At 43.3% G+C, this 21908-nt stretch overlaps 1 protein-coding gene across 4 annotated transcripts in view; it reads left to right on the top strand.

Annotated features, from left to right (window-relative positions):
- FOXO3 (forkhead box O3) overlaps positions 1-21908 on the top strand; it is a 119675-nt gene that overhangs the window by 87140 nt on the left and 10627 nt on the right. For 3 of the 4 annotated variants that reach the window (XR_013966987.1, XR_013966988.1, XM_080806090.1), the window contains exon 3: positions 17558-18990. Coding sequence is in view for 1 of the 4 variants with exons in the window: in XM_080806090.1 (XP_080662216.1) it covers positions 17558-18955 (1398 nt within the window). In the remaining 3 variants the exon portion in view is untranslated. The remainder of the gene's footprint in view (positions 1-17557; positions 18991-21908) is intronic. The other variant, XR_013966989.1, reaches the window with a different exon arrangement.

The raw sequence follows: 21908 nt of genomic DNA, 5'->3' as shown, positions 1-21908 counted from the left end.
TAGGAAACAGGCACAGAAAAGCCTTTCTTGCTAGGTGTGTCTGTTGCATTATTTACTTGATGTGATTAGAAACCTCTGATTACAATTATTAACACTTTACATTATTACTTTTTTACATTATTAATACTTTACATTATTAATACTTGGAATTTTATAATCACCAATTTTAAATTACCAATTAATAAACGTAGAAGTTAGAACACATACGGATAACACATGCAGAAGGGCATACCAATATGATTCATTTTTAAAATTAGTTTTTGGGTTTATCAGTCAGGATTAGGTTTGGCTATGTATAACAGAAAAACCGAATTTAATAGTGAATTATTTTCATGTAAAAGAAGTCTAGGGCTGATATAGGCATTCTAAGAAGTGGTTGAGGATTTGTCTTTGAGATTCTGTTCCATCACTACCAGTGGTTTTCATTCTCAGGGTCCCCTCATGGTTCATCTAGATGTAGATGGAAAAAAGAAATGCAGAACAAAAGGAACTGTCTCTCATCTGAGTCAGCTACTTTTATTTTGTTTGCTTGTTTTTTAAAAGATTATTTATTTATTTATTTATTTATTAGAGAAAGAGAGAACATGCTTGGGGGGTGGTGGCGTGGGGAGAGAGAGAGAGAAGCAGGCTCTCCTCCGAGAAGGGAGCCCAATATGGGGCTCGATCCCAGAACCCTGGGATCATGACCTAAGCCGAAGGCAGATGCTTAACCAAATGAGCTACCCAGGTGCCCTCTCCTCCTGTATTTGTCCACTGCAGGCATGACTATGATTTCTAATAAAACAAATAGTATCTACATTTTGAACTTCTAATTGCTTCTGAAGTTTAAGGCAGACAACTTAACTTTTAAAAATCTGATACTTTATTATGCTGTATTTGCTATGACTTTCAATGCTGAAGGTAGATTTCTTTGGAGATGAAGAACCTAGGAAAAGAGAGTCTGTTTAACACTGGACTTCCTGGGTTGTATTGCAGGTGTCCACTTTATTTAGCATGGTTTATTTCAAAAGAGAAAATGAAAGAGGAGTTCATTTCAAGAAATAAGTCTTTGTATCAGGCATCTTTAGCATTGATAAGGAGACTGGTTGTGCTGTTAACACTTCCAAGTTGTCTTCTTATATGAATGCATATGAGTTCATATTTTTATGTATTTTCCTTCCAAGAAATATTTTAATAATCATCACTAAACATAGTAATGCATAAAAGAGAACTGTCAGGAAGAATGACAGAAAAACTAGAGGCTTTTTAAATGTCCAAGTGGTATCTGAATTTTAAACTTTTATTTTTTTCTATATTTAGACCTCATATATAGATAAAGTAAAACCTGTTTCGCTATAGTAAGAATACCGCACTGTAGCTTAAATTGGTGTTTTTTTAAATGATGCCTTTGCCAAGTTCTTTTGGCAGCTGCTCTAGACTGAAAGTACTAGAAATTGATTACTTGCAAGTTGTTGCTAATAGTTTCTCTTTTTATGTAGCCCTTGTCACCCAGCCCAGGCCGGGGTCCCTGTAAAATGTTAGTATCTGCGGTGACTGTTTGAGGGACCTGTTGCCCAAGTAGAATGAGTTGGCTCTAATTTACTCCTGGACGTCTGCATTCTTTTCCATGTCTGTCCACAAATAGCGTCACAGCAAATTAATGTAATTTTCTGATTGATGTAAAGGGTAACCAAAGAAAGCTTGTTGTGTTTGGTGGCCAAAATACCACACAGTGCGAGCAGAGTAGAACTGCTGGCCCATTTTATAGCACTCTAATTGATAATTATTTCTCAAAGAGCACATTATTTGGCCGTGTGGCAACAATTCAGTATTATTCCAGAGGCACTGGACGTGTAGGTGCATGTGAACACTGTAGTAAATATATGCCTTCCTTTGCCAAGAATGGAAGTAGGTTATCCAAGAGGAAAGGGGAGGGAAAAGAAAATATCAATTTCCTATGCACCAGAACAGGCCTGGCTTAAATCAGTTCATTAAAAAACTGTAGAGCATGAAATCTTGTAAAGTTTTTGTGTTTAGTAGTAGAGGCTTCTGGTTTATTTTTAATAAGCTAGAAAATTAACTCTCTTCTGGAAACTTGGAGGAAAAAAAAATATATATATATGTGCATGTGTTTGCTTTGGTTCATGGGCACTGCCTAGTCCGTCTTTTCTCCAGATACAAAGCTGCTAAATACTTTCAGAGGAATGAAGAAAATGGGTAAGGGAGAGCTAAAATGGCAAGACGAGGGAATCCTGGGTTTCAGGATTTTTATCCTGGATAATCCTGGGTAACAGGATGACCTGTAATAATGACAAAGTCACTGTTGGAAGGAGAAAGGCCTGACAGCATTTTCATCCGGGTTAAATTTGGAGCAGCCCATAGACAAGTGAGGACTAAGGAGAGGCTCTTCCCTCTGAGAATGACTGGGGGCTCCGAAACAGAGCTCTGGACCCTGTGGAAACTCCACAGATGTTACCTAGAGGACTGCTTTGCAGTGAGGCAGTCGGTTGTCAGGGAGGTGGGGAGGGCGGAAGTGACGTGGCCTGCTCCGGGTCTGGTCGAGGAAGGCCACTCAGCTCTGCTCTTCACAAGCAAACGGCAGCGTCGAGCAACAGCTGAGAAGGATGGTCACCTGATGTGGGTGAAACCCCGCCGTGGGACTGTGTCTGGGGAGCTGCTCTTTTGTTAATGGTCTGTTTTCCTAAAGCCTTACGGGTCCTCAGCAGAACCAGATCAGAATACTCAGAATGTTGGAGCCGCGTGTGTCTGCCGCTCCTGCCTGTGACTTTGTTTTCCTTCTTCGTCCCCTGTCTGGTGTTCCTGCTCTTTTACATAGGGGTAGAGAAGGAGGGTAGCTACAGATGAATTGTCGAGTTGCTTCTTTTGCATTGACCCCACTGGTCGTGAGACTGTTGGGTCAGAAGCCAAGGAATCGCTTACTCACGCCCCGCACAGCAAGCACACGAGCAGCTGCCGATGTTCCGTCCACTTCCTCTTTGTCCCGGAGTCCACAGGAGTGACACAGATGCGCCCAGGTTCATGCCGTGCATGCAGCGGGTTCTGTTAACAGGAGAGGAACCCTGAGTTTGGGGATCCTATATCTTTCCTAATGGGCAGTAAGTATATCTGTATGTTGCTCTATTATTGCTCTGGAGGAAAACAGTCACTCACTATCTTTCAGGATTATTCACTGTGCAAATGCAGACATGCTAGAAATACTGTCCAGAACAGAGGGCCATTAGTACTTGGCTCACAAGACACGCAGAAACACCAGAGACTCCTGGAGAATTGTCTCTCATCTTGGATTTATTAACCCTATAAGAAACTTGTGGGACTTCTGTTTCTGTCCACAAATTAACATCAGGACTCAGCTATCTTTCTCGCTTGGGAAGACTACTGAGGTCACGGCTGTTTGAAAGAACCTGATGAACTTGTTTCTGGAGAAAACTTAATACTGGGTGATACTGCTCCGCATAATGCCTCAGAGAGTTGGAATTGCATTATTTGAAGCTGCCTTTGAACCTGAAAATAGCTCAGCAACATCTATCCTTTCTTCCCTTGTCTTGATTTGAAGGGATCAATCTCAGTGACGTACAATGATTTGTACTGTACGTACAATGATTTGTTTTGCTTTAGGGGAAGATCTAGTACCTGGTCGTGCTATGAGCTCACACACACATCTCCTATTAGCAAACGAACGACTTGACTAAGGGAGAAAATTAGAAACTTCAGGGAGCCCCGGTAATGGGCTCCAGGAAGTTGAGGAGAAAAATCTGTGGACTAAACTGGCCAAGCCAGACTCAACCCAGGAGGCTGTTATAAGGCTAAGGAAGGGTCGTGTGTCCTCAAGAATAGCCTTGGAATCACAGACAGCTGGTATTCAGGGACTGCTGAGCCTTGGAGCCCTGTGATGCCTTTTGGGTGAAGCGTGGGCTCACCCCCAACTCTCCACCATACTCAGTCTTTTATGGACCTATCCTTGCCAGTTAATATTATCCCTCCTGTGCTTTGGGTGATAGACGCTGTACTACTAATGCTTCTGTTTCCAGTGTTTTAAGTGCTTTCGAGCTCACCTCCACACATGAAGTACATTAGAGCCAAGTACGTATTAATACAAAAGGACTATGGTCCTGTCATGGCCTTTAGAAAAACTGTGACTTATCCCATGTACATTCAGCCTTTTTTTTTTTTTTTAAGATTTTATTTATTTGACAGACAGAGATCACAAGTAGGCAGAGAGGCAGGCAGAGAGAGAGAGAGAGAGAGGAGGAAGCAGGCTCCCTGCTGAACAGAGAGCCCAGGACCTGAGATCATGACCTGAGCTGAAGGCAGAGGCTTAACCCACTGAGCCACCCAGGTGCCCACAGTCAGCCTTTTAATTCCTAATGGTTGGGAGAGTAATGCTAATACTAACTTGTACATTTAGGAACATCTTAGATTTTGAGTCAAATGCACAAGTATCTAAATGTTTTTTTCCCCCAGAGCAGTGGAATGAATGCCTGGTTCCTTAGTTGATGGAAGTGTTCTCTATTTGCTCCTTTTTTGTGGGCTTTTGAGCTGTGTGGTGCTCATCTGTATGTGTCGCTGGCACCCAGCAGTGTCTGGAAGGAGTAGTTGATTCACTTGGTGTTTAGCAATATCATTACATCGGTCATCAGCCCCTTCTGCATCCTGTGGTTTTAAACAAGAAGAAATCTTGCAAGACCAGTACACCAAAATGCTGCACATGCAGGTGAGGTTAGAGGGTAGAGAAAGCCGTTCCTCAGGAGGCTCCTTTTCAGCTGAATTTCATTAGGGTGTGGAAGGGAGAGAGGAGAGTACTGTAGGCCTGAGTCATTTTTCAGAACTGACTGCTGTGCTCTTTGTTCCTATAAAGAGAAAGTCCATCAGTTGTTTGCTTTGCAGTAGCCAACAGAGGTAACTCTGCTGTGTGGCATTGACTTTTTTTGTCTTCGGCTTTTTACCATTATCATCTTGATTTTTGATGACTGTTAGAATAATGAACATTGACATTTGGAAGATAGTCTGCTTCCAGATGCATACACACTTGTCTGTTTTGAAAATCTGAGCCCAAACTTTCTCCTTCCCTAGCTGGAAAATGTGCCTCTACCCCTCCCAGTCTTTCCAGGGTGTGGGCCTGTGCTTCGCTGTATGACTGTGCCCACGCGCTGGCCTATATTTCAGAGCTACCCAAAAGAAATCAGTTGCCCCTGAAATCACAAGACGCCAAAGAATGGTTTTTCTGAGCCATGACATCTAAAGAGCTGGAAACAGTTGTGTTTGTATGTGTGATGCTAAAGCCAGCGAGTTTCACGTGAAGGAAGGGATTGTAAACTAAGAACAGAAAAGCAGTTTTCCTGGATTTCAGATGACAAACTGCTCAAGCTGTCTAACTCACCCACTCAGCACCTGCACAGCCATCCCTTTAATGTGCTTGCATGCATTGTCAGTGATTGCTGTTTCTGCAGGGTTTTTTGCCAGAGGACAAATAATAAAATAGCGTGCACATACAGCCTTAAAGCAGTGTTCTACCAGTTTTTGATTGAGGTTAAACAGAAGCATCCTGATCATGCTGTCAGTTGGCAGGCAAAAAGCATATTTTAAAATTCACATAGATTTAAAGAAAGCTAATCTTTTTTGGCTCTGTAATAAACTAATTACATGTTTAAAATAGTATAGAGTTGGGTCCCTGTTTCAGATTAAGCCTCGTTAATGGCAAGGTCAGGGCAAAGCAGACATTTGCTTGGCTTTGCCCGATGTCTCTGGCTTGAGGCCCCATAGCTTGGTGCCAGCTGTTTGAGGGCCTGAATAAGTCTGCCAAGGATGCCCAGGTAATACTGACCGGGCTCAACTTACAGGTTAGTACTCTCTGAGCACAGATGCCAGGAGACATGCCACTGAGGAAGGCCTGGATACTTAATAGCTTATGGCAGTACTCATGCTTGGTTGTTCCCTAAAAGTGGTGATCCCAGGTCAGGTTAGGACATGCTTATAGTGTCTCTTTTGGGCTGTATCTGAGAAGTAAGGTGTCATTTCTAAAGATGATCTGGTTTCAACAAAACTCACTTCATGGCTGGTCATTTTTTCAACTCTACCTTGCTTTCATAATCTTAGGGACCATGTGCAGAAACGTAAAGATGGGAACATGTAATTCAGTAACATAGATTTACTTTCTTGTTCCTTCGTGTTCCTTGGTCACCAGTGAGTAGTGCCTCTCTCCTTAGGCAGTCTGGTGACGTCAGAGGGAAACACGTGGTACAGTGGTAAGAGCTTCACTTTGGCGTTAGCCTCGGGCTCAGCTACTAGCACCACCACCTACCAGACAAATTACTTAACTTTTTTTACCTCCATTTCCTCCTGACTGACGGGCTTGTTGTGAAAATGAAATTGAGATCAGATTTGTCCAGCACAGAGCTTTAGCCCTGGTTGATATCAAATACATTAAGTTCTTTCAGATTGCAGGTAAAATAGACTCTTAAGTTGGATTTTCCGCGTTCTTGTTTTTCTTTGGATGTGCGTTGAAGGAGATTTAGTACCAGAGTGTGTGATCTGTGGTTTTGAGTATGCCTCTGAGGGCTCTGGACCAACTTCATCGCCAAGTAATGAGGCTCCATAGCATTCCAAGACTGGTAAGGAGTCAGCTCTTCTCCCTGGATGGACGTGAGGCTTCTGTGCCAAGCCCTTGTCCCACCATGTAGCTCACACACTGTCATTTTGCCCTTCTTAGCATCTCTTATTATAGAGAACCTTAAGTCTACTAATTAGACTGTCGTCTTGTTTTTGGAAATTGGATTGTATAATTGAAGTTAATACCCAAGGGAGAGACTTGCTACTTCACATTTTACAATGGGTGCTTGCTTCCGCCTTCACTCATGTGAGGATTGCTCACTGAGCTTATGTTTTATAACATTTCAGAATATAATTCAGGTTTGTTTTGTGGCTGCTGCCCCCTTCCCACCAATTCTTTGATTTAAACAGGTGTTTTTTGAGCACTACTATATACTAGGCCCCATGCTAGATGCTAAAGCTATAATGTGGTACTGGTTGTAAAGAGTTTGATATGTCTTGGGGTAGACAGACTTCTATTCCTCAAATTGTAAGATAAGGCAGACTGAAGTTGGATGGGTGGGCCGATGGATGGACTGGTGTGTGGGTGGGTGGAAGGTACTCCCCATGCTTTGTGCTCCCTGCATCTCATCCATTCCTTTGGCATGGTAATGCAGACATGGGGCTGATGTTGTTTCTGGGTATTACTGTTACACAAAGGCTGGGTGATTGGAGTTTGTCTCAGCTTGGAGCCCACTTACTAGCCGATTGGGTTCAGGCACTCCCCTGTGTCTTTGGTCCTTTGTTTCTTTCACTGTGAAGTTAAGGGTACTTGTTATTAGATGGGTTTCACAGTCCTCTCCATTTTTCCCAGTTTACTTTTTACTGAACTTCCTGCTCTGATCACTTATATAATGGCATGAGAGGGATTAAACTCTGATGTATCCCCAATTACGGTTGTGTATTTCCAATGCCCTTTTATTCTGTTTCCACCCACAAATTTTCAGACTGGAAACATTTACGGCCTTATTTTTTTTTTTTAATCGAAGTGAAAATTATGTTAATAGTAAAACTATTTCTGTTCTACTTTGTTCTACTTGGCAGAGTCTGTTCTGCAGCTTCATGGCTTTTAACCCTTTGAAGCATCCATTCCTTGTGGCGAGTCGTGCATGGTCTTACCAGGGAATGTACGTAGTATGTGCTTGCCAAGCCCCTCATGGGAAAGAGAAGTGGATTCAGTAACATCGGGGAAGAAGTTTGGGGGAAGAGAGCAGGGGCTGCCAAATGCTTTAGCCGGCTTTCTGAGGACTGTCATTCTGTTGACTGCATGCCTTGAGCTGCTTCTCCCTCAGTCTGGGGAGGACGGACAGGGGGTTGGAAGCAGGAGTGTTTGTGGGGAGGGGCAGGGTGCTGCAGGGAGTGGGTGTGGGCAGAGGTTGCAAGGCTGCCAGGGTTCTCTTTGTGCCGGAAGTGCAGGTTTGGCTGTAGGGAATGGAATGTTCCCTCTTGCCCTCCAAGAACAGAAACAGCTGTGGAAGAGCTTGAAAAGAAGATTACTAGATGAAAAAAAATGAAATGAAAAAAAATTAATATGAAAATAAAACCCACATAGAAAACCCAGCAAAACTGCAGTGGAGTGGTAGCTGTCTTTTTCATGCTCTTCAAGAGAACTTTCTTCCTATCTAGGATTTCTTTTTCACTGGGTGGGGGTGGGGGGGCGGGGGCAGAACAGATTGTCTGCCCAGTCCTTCCTTTTCTAAGAAAGCCTCATGTGTCTCATTTTGCTTGGATAGAGAATGGGTTCATTATGCTGATTATCAGATGATTGTTACTATATTCCTTATTTTTTTTTAAGATTGATTTATTTATTTGCGAGAGAAAGAGCGGGAGCACACAGAGGGAGAAGGAGATTCCCTACTGAGCAGGGATCCCAACACGAGGCTTGATCCCAAAATCCTGGGATCATGACCTGAGCTGAAGGCAGACAGTTAACTGACTGAGCCACCCTGGCGCCTCTATTTTATTCCTTCTAATGAGATACCAGGACCTGTCCTTACTGCATGAAAACTTGAAATAAATGTTAGTTTTCAAAGAGATCTCTGTGGGTAGAGGATTATTGTTAGCAAATTTAACGGAAATCTTGTTTCTAGCTGGAAATTTAATCCTTCATCCAAGTTCCTGACAATATTTATTTTAGAACATCGTCTTTCAAAAATAAGTCCCTTAATGGTTTAAACTTAGTGTTTTAGACAAGAGTAAGAGTAGAGCTAGCCTGGAACTTGTCTCACACATCAAGGTTGATTGTGCAATCCTTTATGTGAATGTTTATTTAAGTTTTCTTCCCAGTCTGAAAGGCTTGCTTGGCTATTACAGCTGGTATTCCATATTGTCAGAAATAATAACTCTTTCTGATTTCTAGTCTGTTTTACGCTATCATACTTTCTGTTCTTGCTGTTGAACGACAAGTTAGCCCCAGAGAAGACAAAATCTAGTGGAAGAAGATAAGCCAGCTAAAACCTAGCCTCTCCCAGTATCTGATGGGAAGGACCAGCCTCATACTTCTCCCCTCAGATGGCGGCACCACTTGGCTCCTTAACGGTGTCCACCCAGGATCCTTGCACTGACTGTAATGCTGTAGTGGTTTGCACAGTTGCGGGATGAGAAGGAATGAGAAACAGAGTATGTGATTGTTATTTTTGAGGCTGAATATGTCCTCAGGGAAGTTCATTAATACTTTGCTGTATTCTCAACAGTGGGAGCTAGTAAGTACCTCACGATTGGAGTATGGCTTTTTCAGGAGAAATTTTTACCCAGTCTGTCTTTTTGGCATTTTGCTTGAAGGATAGTTTGTGAAAGGGATTGTACGAGATTGCATGCTACTTCAGGGAGGCTCCTGAAAATTATAGGGATCAGTTACTGGGCGCAGCTCATCCTTTCTTCAGCCTGTATCAGTTCTTAGTTTTGTACATGTCCACCTGGCTTCTTTTCTGTCCATGCCTGTCTGTGCTGGGTGGAGAAGTGGCACAGGACAGAATGAGAAGACTATTGCAAGGTCCAGGACCCTTCACTCTCTCCCTTGCCTTTTTTTTTTTTTTTTTAAAGATTTTATTTATTTGACAGAAATCACAAGTAGGCAGAGAGGCAGGCAGAGAGAGAGGAAGGGAAGCAGGCTCCCCGCCAAGCAGAGAGCCCGATGCGGGGCTCGATCCCAGGACCCCGAGATCATGACCTGAGCCGAAGGCAGAGGCTTTAACCCACTGAGCCACCCAGGCGCCCCACCTTTTTTTTTTTTTAAAGAAAAAGATACCTGGATCCCAGTGGCCTGAACACTTGCTCTGTTTTACTCTGCACCTATAATCCCAGCTTGAATCTCTAGCCCTGGCTCTTGCCCTTATTTTCTAAATGGGGGGATCTTGGACTTAGACCATCAACTGTGCTGCGCTGCCAGATTCGGGAAGACTAGGGATCATTAGGTTGGACTTAGAGTCTCAGTCAGTGGAAATTCCAGTGATTCTCAGCTCTAATTGCACATTAGAATAATCTGGGGAGCTTTAAAAATGTACCTCTACCCCAGCCTTACCCATACTGATTGAATCAGGATCTCTAGGAGTGGGGCAGGAGTATGTAAAGCCTCCCCAGGTGATTCTAATGGGCAGCCAGGGGGAGGAATTAATACTTAAGAGAAGTCAGGGCCTTGTCCAGAGAACTGCCTTGAAAAGAGCCTGTCATTATAAATCAGAGGCAGCTTCCCAGGCCCTCTCCTGAAGCTGTATCTTCGAGTTACTCTGCAGTGGCACACAACGCCCTGCATCTCCCCCTGATCTGTGGTTTCCATCAGGCTTTTCACGTGACCTTTATCATCGACTGCCCAGGAGATGCATATATTAGAATTCAGGCATTTGGCAGCCTCATTCTGAATTGTCATTGCCCATAAGTCAGAGCAGTGAGACCTACTTGAAATGCTGGTCCTGTGTGCAAGGTAGATGAGTACTGTGTCTAAAGGCAAACCTTTGCAAATCGTCCCGCTGAAATCCCTTACAAGGACAGGTGGGTGCCTATAGGCTGTCGGGTGGGAAGCAGTGGGTCTGGCTTAGCAGCTGACAGCCGTGACCCTCCTTTTGCTGCTTTTGAGACCTCACCAAAAAAAGAGGGAGAGGGAGGGGTTGTCTTTGTAGAAAGGAGGGTGGGCAGGAGACTTTAAGAGTTAAATTACACAACTCCCTTTTTATTTTTAAAGTCAGTGGATTCCTTGTTGCCGTTGCTGAGAAAGATAAATTGACACCACATGTTGCTTCCAGACAAAACCCTCTCTGTGTTCCAGGGGAAGCACATGCAGCTGGCGTCTGGGTTAGTGGACAGTCCCCACAAGGTAAACATGGGTTAGCAGGGGCTGGAGTGGACATAGGGTAGCAACAGTTAGGAAATTACCAGTCACTCCCGACTGACAGGGCACCTTTGAAATACTTTTAAGAGTTTGAAATCTTTTCCTGGAAGAAGCCGCCCTCTCACCTTTTGGCTTAAATTATACGATGCTCGGAAAACAGTAAGTGAATGTTTCTGATGTCACTGGTTCCGTATGTGGGATCTGACAGTAGAGACAGTAGAGAGCCTCTCTGTGCTTGGCACTCCAGTGGGTACTAACCATGTGTAATTTCATTTAACGTTCCCGAGGATCCTAGAGTTAGGCAGAGCGGGTGATTTTATCCTCATTTTATGAAAGGGGCAGCGAGGTTAACTTAGTTGCCCAAGGTCACTGGACAAATGTCAGAGCGGGGATTCCAGCCCGGACCTGACAGACATCAAAGCTTGTAGTCTTCCTTCAGCATCATGCTGCGCGCCCACAACCCCTCCCCCCACACTGGCCACCTTAAACTGCATGTGTGAATTACCCACTTTGTAAATTATCACTGGAGAATACTTGCTCATTTCAGGCAGCTTCTCTCTGACACCTCATCTCATCTGTTTGGGGTCCATCTGTCTTGACGACCAGTTGGCATATATGTAGTGACCGTGTGCACTATAATATTAGCAAGAAATATATCTTACAGTAAAAAACTGTCTTTCAGGATAGCAGGAAAAGTAACAGATTCTGATAAGTACCGTCGTCTTTTTTTTTTTTTTTTTAAGATTTTATTTATTGATTTGACAGACAGAGATCACAAGTAAGCAGAGATGCAGGCAGAGAGAGAGAGGAGGAAGCAGGCTCCCTGCTGAGCAGAGAGCCCGATGCGGGGCTTGATCCCAGAACCCCGGGACCATGACCCGAACCGAAGGCAGAGGCTTTAACCCACTGAGCCACCCAGGCACCCCAAGTACAGTCATCTTTATGCTAATTTCTTCGAGGAGAGCCAAGCAAAGAAATCTCTAGGCTGTGGCCCCCAGTAAGCATGACTGAAATGTGAGTCCCTTGTGCGCCCTCCTTCACACGTCTGTGCATACCTGCTTGAAGGATTAGGCCACTAAATGCAGATGGAATCACACAGAACGCAGGTTTGCTAGTTCTTTTACTTTTTAACTACATCTGAAGCATTTCTTCCCGGTACAGGGCTTGCTTGGGTGTAAATCATTTTGTAAAAGAGCATTGACATAAAATGGGATAAAAAGTATTCTTATCTCTGCTCTCTCTTCAGAGAGAGGTGCTTTAAGGAATTTCTAAATCTCTGGGCCAGGTTGGAGAAAAACTGGCATATTTGTCCCTGACACTCAAGTTTCTTCCTAGAAGATGTTTGCTTTCCTTTAATTCATCAGTGTCTAGATTTCTTAGGAGTGGACTTAAATAACCAGAACTCTTCACATGATTTTGGGTTGAGATTGTAGTAGCTTCTTGGCTCCTGCAGTAAGTAAATGTGATAACAGAATCGCCTGCGCTCACGTCCTGTTTGTTAATATTTACCTTATCACTTCAGCATTGATGAAAACATATCCCTAGTACTTCAGCCAATTAACAATGGCCTGCCTCATGAGGTATTTCAAAGTGTGTATAAGAAGAACCAGTCTAGTCCTGTCAAACCCATCCTCCTTTACTTTGGCTCCCAATCCCCAAAATCTTAGAAATATAGACTGGTATGATGTGTGAATTGGAAAACCATAGAATATTTTTAATGGTGGTTTTATAGTTTAAAATACACATAGTAGGATGGAAACTAATTTACATACCCTAATGTAGAGGTCTTTAGAGATCTTAAATGATAGCTCATAAGAAGATTTTACAGTTGGCTTGTCTGTTTTTATAAATCCCACTTCTGTTTCTGGGGACTGCGTGAGGGAGTGGTGCTTTGTAACCTTACGGAAATCATATCACCATTAACTTTTGTTACCAGGGAAGGTGTGGGGAAACATTACAGTTCTGACATTTTATTTGGCATTTATTTATTTACCTTTTCCCGCTTCCAAAATTTAGGTAGGGGAACTAGTGATTAGAACCATGACCTGTGAGGACAACCAGAATACACTCCCAGCATCTGACCGTGTTAGGGTGAGGGGACATTTGAACGGGATATGGACAGAGGGGCCCTCTTCGTTGGCCTTCTGTCAGTGGCCTATCTTCACATTATGGATTTTGTAAATGGAAAGCTGACCAGCCTGTATGGGTAGAGGCTGCTGAAATAGGGAACTGTCACGATGGTGGTGGCAGTTTTTGTGTTGTCTTAAGTAACGTAACTGGAAAAACCTGAGCGTTGGTAGGTAACAGGCCTTAGGGCATGCATTCGGCTACTGTTAACCTCTAAAACAGGAGTTGAGCAAAGATTAGAGACAAGCTAATAACCTATTTAAGAAGTCAGGTTTTATTTCAGAATCTAAGGGCAGTTAACGTTGGTTTGTATGGTGGCCACTGTGCTCTTCCTAGAGTGAATGCCGCTAAAGCCATTTAGAGAGCAAGTATGGACATGGGCGGTGTGAGCCTTTACTTACAGATGGGTTCTTCTTAAAGAACTTCCTTAAAAAAAATTTAGGAAAGACCTATCAAATTAGTATCCCTACTTCATAAACAAAGTTACAGTAATAAAGTTGTGTGTGTGTGTGTTTTTTTTCTTTGCTGGGAAGGAATCTTTTTTTTTTTTTTTTTTTTAGTTTATTTGCCAGAGAGAGAGAGAGAGAGTACACACAAGTAGGCAGAGAGGCAGGCTCCCTGCCGAGCAAGGAGCCCCATGCGGGACTCGATCCCAGCACCCTGGGATCATGACCTGAGCCGAAGGCAACGGCCTAACCAACTGAGCCACTCTGGCGTCCCTCTTTTTTTTTTTTTTTTTTTTTTTAAAGAGACAGAGCAGGGGCTTGGGGAGCAGAGGGAGAGAGAATCCTAAGCAGGCACCATACCCAGCGCAGAGCCGAGACACAGGGCTCCATCTCACAACCCTGAGATCCTGACCTGAGCCGAAATCAAGAGTCTTGTCGCTTAACTGACTGAACCACCCAAGCATCCCCAAAAGGAAGCTTTTTCTCTGAGCAGAATAAATTTATGCCTCTTTTTTAAATTAAAGATTTTATTTATTTATTTGACAGACAGAGATCACAAGTAGGCAGAGAAGCAGGCAGAGAGAGAGGAGGAAGCAGGCTCCCTGCTGAGCAGAGAGCCTGATGTGGGGCTCGATCCCAGGACCCTGGGATCATGGCCTGAGCCGAAGGCAGAGACTTTAACCCACTGAGCCACCCAGGCACCCCTAAATTTGTGACTCTTATATCCTTCTTTCTTAAAGGTTTCTTTAAGTGTTGGCACAAATAGCTCAAACAATGACTTCAAAATAATTTGGTGACAAAGCTGTGGAAAGTTATAATAAAAGCTTTGGAGTTTGGAAAACAAATTTCACTTGGGGTTATATGGAGACTAGCTGCGTGACCTTGAGTAAGTTACTTAATATCTCTCAGCCTGAGCCTTCATATTTCTGATGAGAGCACTGACACCAACTTTGCAGGTTTATTATGAGGACTAGAGACCATGGATCTGAAAGTTATGGCCCAGTAATTGGCAGTGTTCTAATCAGGCAGGCTCTCATTTCTTACCCCTTGAGATCAGGGACCTGGGTCCTGACACACTGCAGTTCTGATCCTAGCTGTGGGTGTTCCAGCCCCTTTACCACGTGCCCTTATAGCGGCTTAATTTCTGTCTCCAAATTTTAACCAATTGTAGCTTTGTAATTTCACAAAATTATTCACATACATTGAGGTTTGGAGTTGTGGTAATAGATGATCATTAGAAAATTCACATAGGGCATTTTAGAGTTCTGTAAAGTGTTGCTTTTTTTTTTCCTCGAAACCAAAAATACATTAAAAAATTGACATACGTAAAAATACATAAAAAAAATTTAAAATACATTAAAAATATATATATATACACATATATATTTTTTTTGTTGTTTTTACCTGGTTGGCCCAGGTAAATGTTGATTTTGGCTCAGGTCATGATTTCAGGGTCCTGGGATTGAGCCCTTCGCTGGGCTCAGTACTCAGTGGGGAGTCTGCTTGAGATTCTCTCTCTCTCCCTCTCACCCTCCCCACGCTTGGGTTTTCTCTCTAAAATAAATAGTATCTTTTTAAAAATATGTATTGTTCCCTAAGTGCTTTTAATTTTTTAATTTTTATTTTTTTAAAGATTTTATTTATTTGACAGCAAGAGAGCAGACACACACGTGTGTGCACATATGAGCAGGGGGAGGGGCAGAGGGAGAGGGGGAAGCAGACTCCGTGCTGAGCAGGGAACCCAAAATGGGGGCTCAATCCCAGGACACTGAGATCATGGCCTGAGCTGAAGGCAGATGCTCAACCGACTGAGCCACCCAGGTACCCCTCCTAAGTGCTTTTTAAATGGGGCAAGGGTAACACATAAGATTGGTCATTGTTAATCCTAGGTGTTGGTATGAACTCTTTCCAAAATCTAGAGCAAAGTGGGCTGGCCAAGGTTGCACATTGCTCCTATGGAGTTTCAGAACCTTTCTGTTTTTTTCACTAAGAAGTTCACGTTTAAGTTTTTTATTTAATAGATCTAGTCGTCTGAGTACTTAGATGGTAGAACCACCTTGCACTTGCCTGCTTTTTGAACCCTGTACAGTGAATTTTAACACTGAGTATTTTGGGTTATTTACTTATGGTAAAATCCCGCTGACTTTCTATGTTTTAAAAACATTCTGGGAGAACACATGTATTTGCATTTTCTACATAAATACAGTTGGTGATTGCCAATTTTTTAAAAACTATGGTAACTTTTAGGATTGTTTGTATTTAATATACAGCATCAGGCAATACCTTTTGTCCTTAACTTGCAAATAAAAACTCATCTGGCCTGTAGGTCCTGTTGCAGATGTGGGGGGTGCCATCAGCTCCTCTCTTTTACTGCTCATGAGGCATTTTACGGGTTAGAATGAACTCTCTCATCATGGACTCTGTGTTTTATAATAGAGCAGTGAGAATACCCTGACTTGGTAGCATGACCGGTTCCTGAAGTATATTATCCTACATCATTCTTACATCATCCCTGTCAGGGAGGGATAGTTTGGATGTTATTATGGCTATAATGAAGGTAGAGAAGTAAAGTTGTTGCAGACAGATTAAATGATTTGCTTGAGGTCACATGGTTGATCAGTGACAGAGATAGGACTGGATCTGGGTCATCCCAGACAACCAGGCTTATCTACCAAGCCAAGAGGAGCATCTTGCAAGATGGCTGCAGTTGTTAGGATTTTGAAGATATTTTGCCCTCTTTCTTTCTTTTTTTTTAACCCTTTAATAAAGAATAGTTTTAGGTTTACAGAAGAGTTGCAAAACTAGTACAGGGAGTTCTCATATACCCAACATCAAGTTTCCCCTATTGTTAACATCTTATCTTAATCTAAAGTTAGTTTGGTACATTTGTCACAACTAATGAACCAATATTGATACATTATGATTAACATATTAATGATTAACATATTAATCATTGATTAATGATTAACATATTAATCAGTTATTATGTTCATTAACTGAGCATATTTTATTCAGATTTCCTTCCTTTTTACCTAACGTCCTTTTTCTGCCCAGCATCCCATCCAAGATACACATTACATTTAATCATCATTCTTCCTTAGGTTCCTCATGGGTCTGACCGTTGGGAGGAGTACTGAACAGGCAGGCATTTTTTTAAATGTCCCTTCATTGGAACTTGTCTGATGTTTTTCTCATAATTAGACTGTGGTGATGGGTTTTAGAAGGAAGACTACAAAAGAGAGTGCCATTTTCATCACGTCAAGAATGCATATTATCAGCATGACTTAGCCATGTTAATGCTGACCTTGATCACCTGAGACAGTGTTTGCATCTCCACTGTAAAGTTATCTTTTCCCCTTCTTTCCATAGTGTACTCTTTGGAAAGAAGTTACTATGCTCAGACCATCGCCTTGAGGGGGGAGTATCTGTATAAATTATTTGGAATTGTTCGGAATGGAAGATTTGCCTATTTCTGTCAACTCTGCAAATCCTGCTCTACCATTTTTTTCCTTAGGCCTGTTGGACAGGTGTGAAATTATGGCAGGAAGAAGTGGAGTCGTAGAAAGGATCCGTAACAATTCACACCAGTTCTGAGTTTATAGACGTGGTTAAGAAAAGGTAGATGCTGCCTTTACAGTAGTGGAGGAGGGAACCGTGAGAGAATAAAATGAGCCCCAAGTGATTGATTACCCATAGAGAGCCAGGGAGGTTTCTTGCAAAGTGCAGGGATAGAGTGCTGTGATAATAAAAGTATGAACTTCAGTATAGGAAATAGAATTATAGAAATTTAGGAATTTGGGGAAAACAACATCACTGAGCTTATACTTTTCCAGCTTCTCCTGGATATGAAACCAACTCCCACCTCCTAAATACCAAACTTGGCCATTTACAGTGTTGTCATTGAATTCCAACCTGGATGGGGGTGTCTCATCCAAATGTTTGTCTTTTTTTGTTTTTAACCTCCAAAATTAAGGCGTGGCCCCACCACAAAACGAGTCTGATTAACTGCCTCTTCTGGGTGCCTAAGCTTTGGGCCATTTTGTCTCATGTCCTGCGTTTTCCTTTCTCTCTGCAGAACTCGATCCGACACAACCTGTCATTGCACAGCCGGTTCATGCGGGTCCAGAATGAGGGGACCGGCAAGAGCTCTTGGTGGATCATCAACCCTGATGGGGGAAAGAGTGGGAAGGCACCCCGGCGGCGGGCCGTGTCCATGGACAACAGCAACAAGTATACCAAGAGCCGTGGTCGCGCAGCCAAGAAGAAGGCAGCCCTGCAGACAGCCCCTGAGTCAGCCGATGACAGTCCCTCCCAGCTCTCCAAGTGGCCAGGCAGCCCCACGTCACGCAGCAGCGACGAGCTGGATGCGTGGACGGACTTCCGCTCGCGCACCAATTCCAACGCCAGCACTGTCAGCGGCCGCCTGTCACCCATCTTGGCAAGCACAGAGTTGGATGACGTCCAGGATGATGATGCACCACTATCCCCCATGATCTACAGCTCAGCTAGCCTCTCACCCTCTGTAAGTAAGCCGTGCACCGTGGAGCTACCACGGCTGACCGACATGGCGGGCACCATGAATCTGAATGATGGGCTGTCTGACAACCTCATGGATGACCTGCTGGATAACATCACGCTCCCATCGTCCCAGCCATCACCCACTGGAGGGCTCATGCAGCGAAGCTCTAGCTTCCCGTACACCACAAAGGGCTCCGGCCTGGCTTCTCCTACTGGCTCCTTTAACAGCACGGTGTTTGGACCCTCATCTCTGAATTCCCTGCGCCAGTCTCCCATGCAGACCATACAAGAGAACAAGCCAGCTACTTTCTCGTCCATGTCACACTATGGCAACCAGACACTCCAGGACCTGCTCACTTCAGACTCACTCAGCCACAGTGATGTCATGATGACCCAGTCGGACCCCTTGATGTCTCAGGCCAGCACCGCTGTGTCTGCCCAGAACTCCCGCCGGAACGTGATGCTTCGAAATGACCCAATGATGTCCTTTGCCGCCCAGCCTAACCAGGGGAGTTTGGTCAATCAGAACTTGCTCCACCACCAGCACCAAACCCAGGGCGCTCTCGGTGGTAGCCGTGCCTTGTCGAATTCTGTCAGCAACATGGGCTTGAGCGACTCCAGCAGCCTTGGGTCAGTTAAACACCAGCAACAGTCTCCTGTCAGCCAGTCTATGCAAACCCTCTCGGACTCTCTCTCAGGCTCCTCCTTGTACTCCGCGAGTGCAAACCTTCCCGTCATGGGCCATGAGAAGTTCCCCAGCGACTTGGACCTGGACATGTTCAATGGGAGCTTGGAATGTGACATGGAGTCCATTATCCGTAGCGAACTCATGGATGCTGATGGGTTGGATTTTAATTTTGATTCCCTCATGTCCACACAGAATGTTGTTGGTTTGAACGTGGGGAACTTCACTGGTGCTAAGCAGGCCTCATCTCAGAGCTGGGTGCCAGGCTGAAGAATCACTGAGGAAAGGGGAAGTGGGCAAAGCAGGTCAGTGCCCAGTGCTATGGCATTTGATAACAAAGTGGGGGTGATGGGGAGGGGAGGCTGACTTTTATTTACTTTGAACTTTACTCCACCCTGAGAACTTGAGAACCATGGAGTACTGGTACACAGTAACGTGGCTCCCGACCATTTCATCTCCCAAGTCAGACAGGGCCATCAGGTGCCCCTCCCCACAATTTGCTGACAGCTCAGGAATTTTACTGCCAGTAAAGAGAACATGCACACATTCAGAGATCTCATTCTCCTTTGTATCCAGTCATTCTGTCTTACCCATGACACAGGTCTCCCTACTTGATGGATGGATGAGGATAGAATGGAAGGGGAGGAAGGGGGACCTTAGATCACATGAACGTCAAAGTTAAGGACCCAGCCAGAGGACCCATCGTCCCAGAGGACATTCTTAGCCTCTCAAGTCCAACACCACCATTGTCGATCGTCAATGTTATGGTTTCTTCTTCTTTTTTCCAGTAAAGTAACAATTTGCAGGTACTTCTAATTTAACTGTAGAATGTATATTCTGGACTCCTTCATGCATGAGTATTTCCACCAAAAGCAAGATCTGTTAGATTCTTCACCATAGTACTAATCATCTTTATTAGTGTTCAGCATCTATACATTTAAAAGAGCAAAAGAATTAAATTGGAGACAGTTTTTACGTGAGAGAGAAAGAGAGCACTTGCTCCTGTGCTTCTTGTTCCTGAAGCATAAGTGGGTGAGGTCAGGCTCCAAACAGTGACATGGGTTGTGAATGGGAGCAGAGATTTTCTAAATTGTGGCATTTTAATGTTGGAGCCAGAAAGATCACACAATGTGGTGTGATAAGAAAGACATTTTATTGGAATCAGATATCAAGGGTTCGTTTCCACTTCTGCTACTTTCTGGCTGCTGTTAGGAATGTCACTTAGCCTCTGAACCTCAGTGTCCAGTTTTATGAAATGAGAATAATCGCCCTCTTGTTACTATACAGGGTTATTATAAGAATCAGATGCACTGAAGTATGTGAAAGTGCTTGGTAAAACTGCAGTGGGCTGAAATATGTATAGTGTAATTAGGTAAACATACTGACTGACAGATGAGTAAGCAGAGAGCCCAGAGAGGTTAAGTAGTTTGCCAGAGGTCACACAGCTGGACCCAGAATTCGTATTTCTTGAATGGCTTGAACTGTGATAGTTGTCTCTAATTTTCTCTAGGTAGGAAAAAATAGAAAGTGCTCTGAACTGGAGCCAGTGTAGCAGATAATGCACAGGCTTGTCTTAAAACTCTCCTTAAGAAGTAAGATGAGCACTGGGGTATTCTGCTGACAGGTTTGTACCCCCAGACCCTACCCATGTTCAAGCGCTCTGTTCTGTGCCCCAGCTGCTCTATTAAAAACATCTCGGCAATCCACTTACACCCTTCTTTAAATGATATAAAGAGGAAATGGGATTCAAAGCCATTAAAACCTGAGCCTTGTTTAACCCTCTGCCCCGGGGAAGGAATTACAAGGGTCTCCTGTGGTGAGCTCAGTGCAGCTCACTGGGTAGTTGTAGAAAGGGGAGTGTCAAGAGTGTTGTGATGCTAAAGCTTCTCAGCTTTCCCAGGCATCAGCAGGCCCCTAATGGAACCCAGACATCTGTTTTCAGTCATTTAATAGCCCTTGAGATGGTAAAAAGACTGTAATGGAAGCTAAAGAGGGTGACACGCTAGCTTGCCCGCCAGTTCAGTCCCATACCAAAACGCAGACTGGTGAAGACTGGCCTGGAGAAAGGTAGATATTTGGCTTTTAGAAGAATAAATAGTTTGTCTTCCTTTAAGAAGTGGAACGTGATTGTGGCTTCTAATGACACAAGTAAGTTTTAATTTTGGTGTAGTTGTGAGGAGGCCACTTTCTAATTCATTGAGAAGAGGTAGTTCAGAAGAAAACGTACTGTCAGTTCTTGCCTACTTTTTCAAGTGTAGTTGAATAGCAGACCTTTCTTGTGTGTGTATTATTCTAAAAGTTTGTATAAAAATATTTTGAGGGAGGTGGCTCAGTGGGTTAAGCCTCTGCCTTCGGCTTGGGTCATGATCTCAGGGTCCTGGGATCGAGCACCACCCCCCCCAATCGGGGCTCTCTGCTCGGCAGGGAGCCTGCTTCCCTCCTCTCTCTGTCTGCCTCTCCGCCTACTTGTGATCGCTCTCTCTCTCCATCAAATAAATAAATAAAATCTTTTTTAAAAAAATATTTTGAGGGAAATGTAAATATATTTTAAAAGTATATTTAATGAATTATTATTTGGATGATAAAGAACTACTTTGGGGATAATATGTTTTATTATTTTATCCTAACCATAGGGTCATTTCGTCACCTTTTTCTCAGAACATTTTGAGGAGATTGTTTTGAGAAGATATTTCCTCATTTAAGAATGAAAAGTCACCAGATTTCAAAATTTCTCAAAGGTAAATCAGCTCAGTGTGATCAGAGCAAGAGAGGAAATGTCCTAAAGACAACGGGGGCTTTGATAGAGTCTGGTTTCTGAGTTTAGGATTTCCATATTGCTTTGGAATGAATTGCTTGTCTAAGCAGCCAGGAACATAGATGTCCTGAAGTATATTCTTTTTTTTTTTTTTTTTTTTTTTTTTAATTTTTTAGTTTTTTTTTTTTTTTTTTTTTATTTTTTTTTTTAATTTTTTTATTTTAATAAACATATAATGTATTTTTATCCCCAGGGGTACAGGTCTGTGAATCGTCTGGTTTACACATTTCACAGCACTCATCATAGCACATACCCTCCCCAATGTCCATTTCCCCACCACCCTCTCCCATCCCCCTTCCCCCCCGCAACCCTCAGTCTGTTTCTTGAGATTGAGTCTTTTATGGTTTGTCTCTGAAGTATATTCTTTAGTTTTAAACCTGTGACTCTCCTAAATTCACAAAACAGGCC

The sequence above is a fragment of the Martes martes genome, assembly GCF_963455335.1.
Source record: "Martes martes genome assembly, chromosome: 6".
NCBI lineage: Eukaryota > Metazoa > Chordata > Mammalia > Carnivora > Mustelidae > Martes > Martes martes.
Note: the sequence above shows the minus strand (reverse complement) of the source record. Positions and strands in the feature narration are given on the sequence as shown.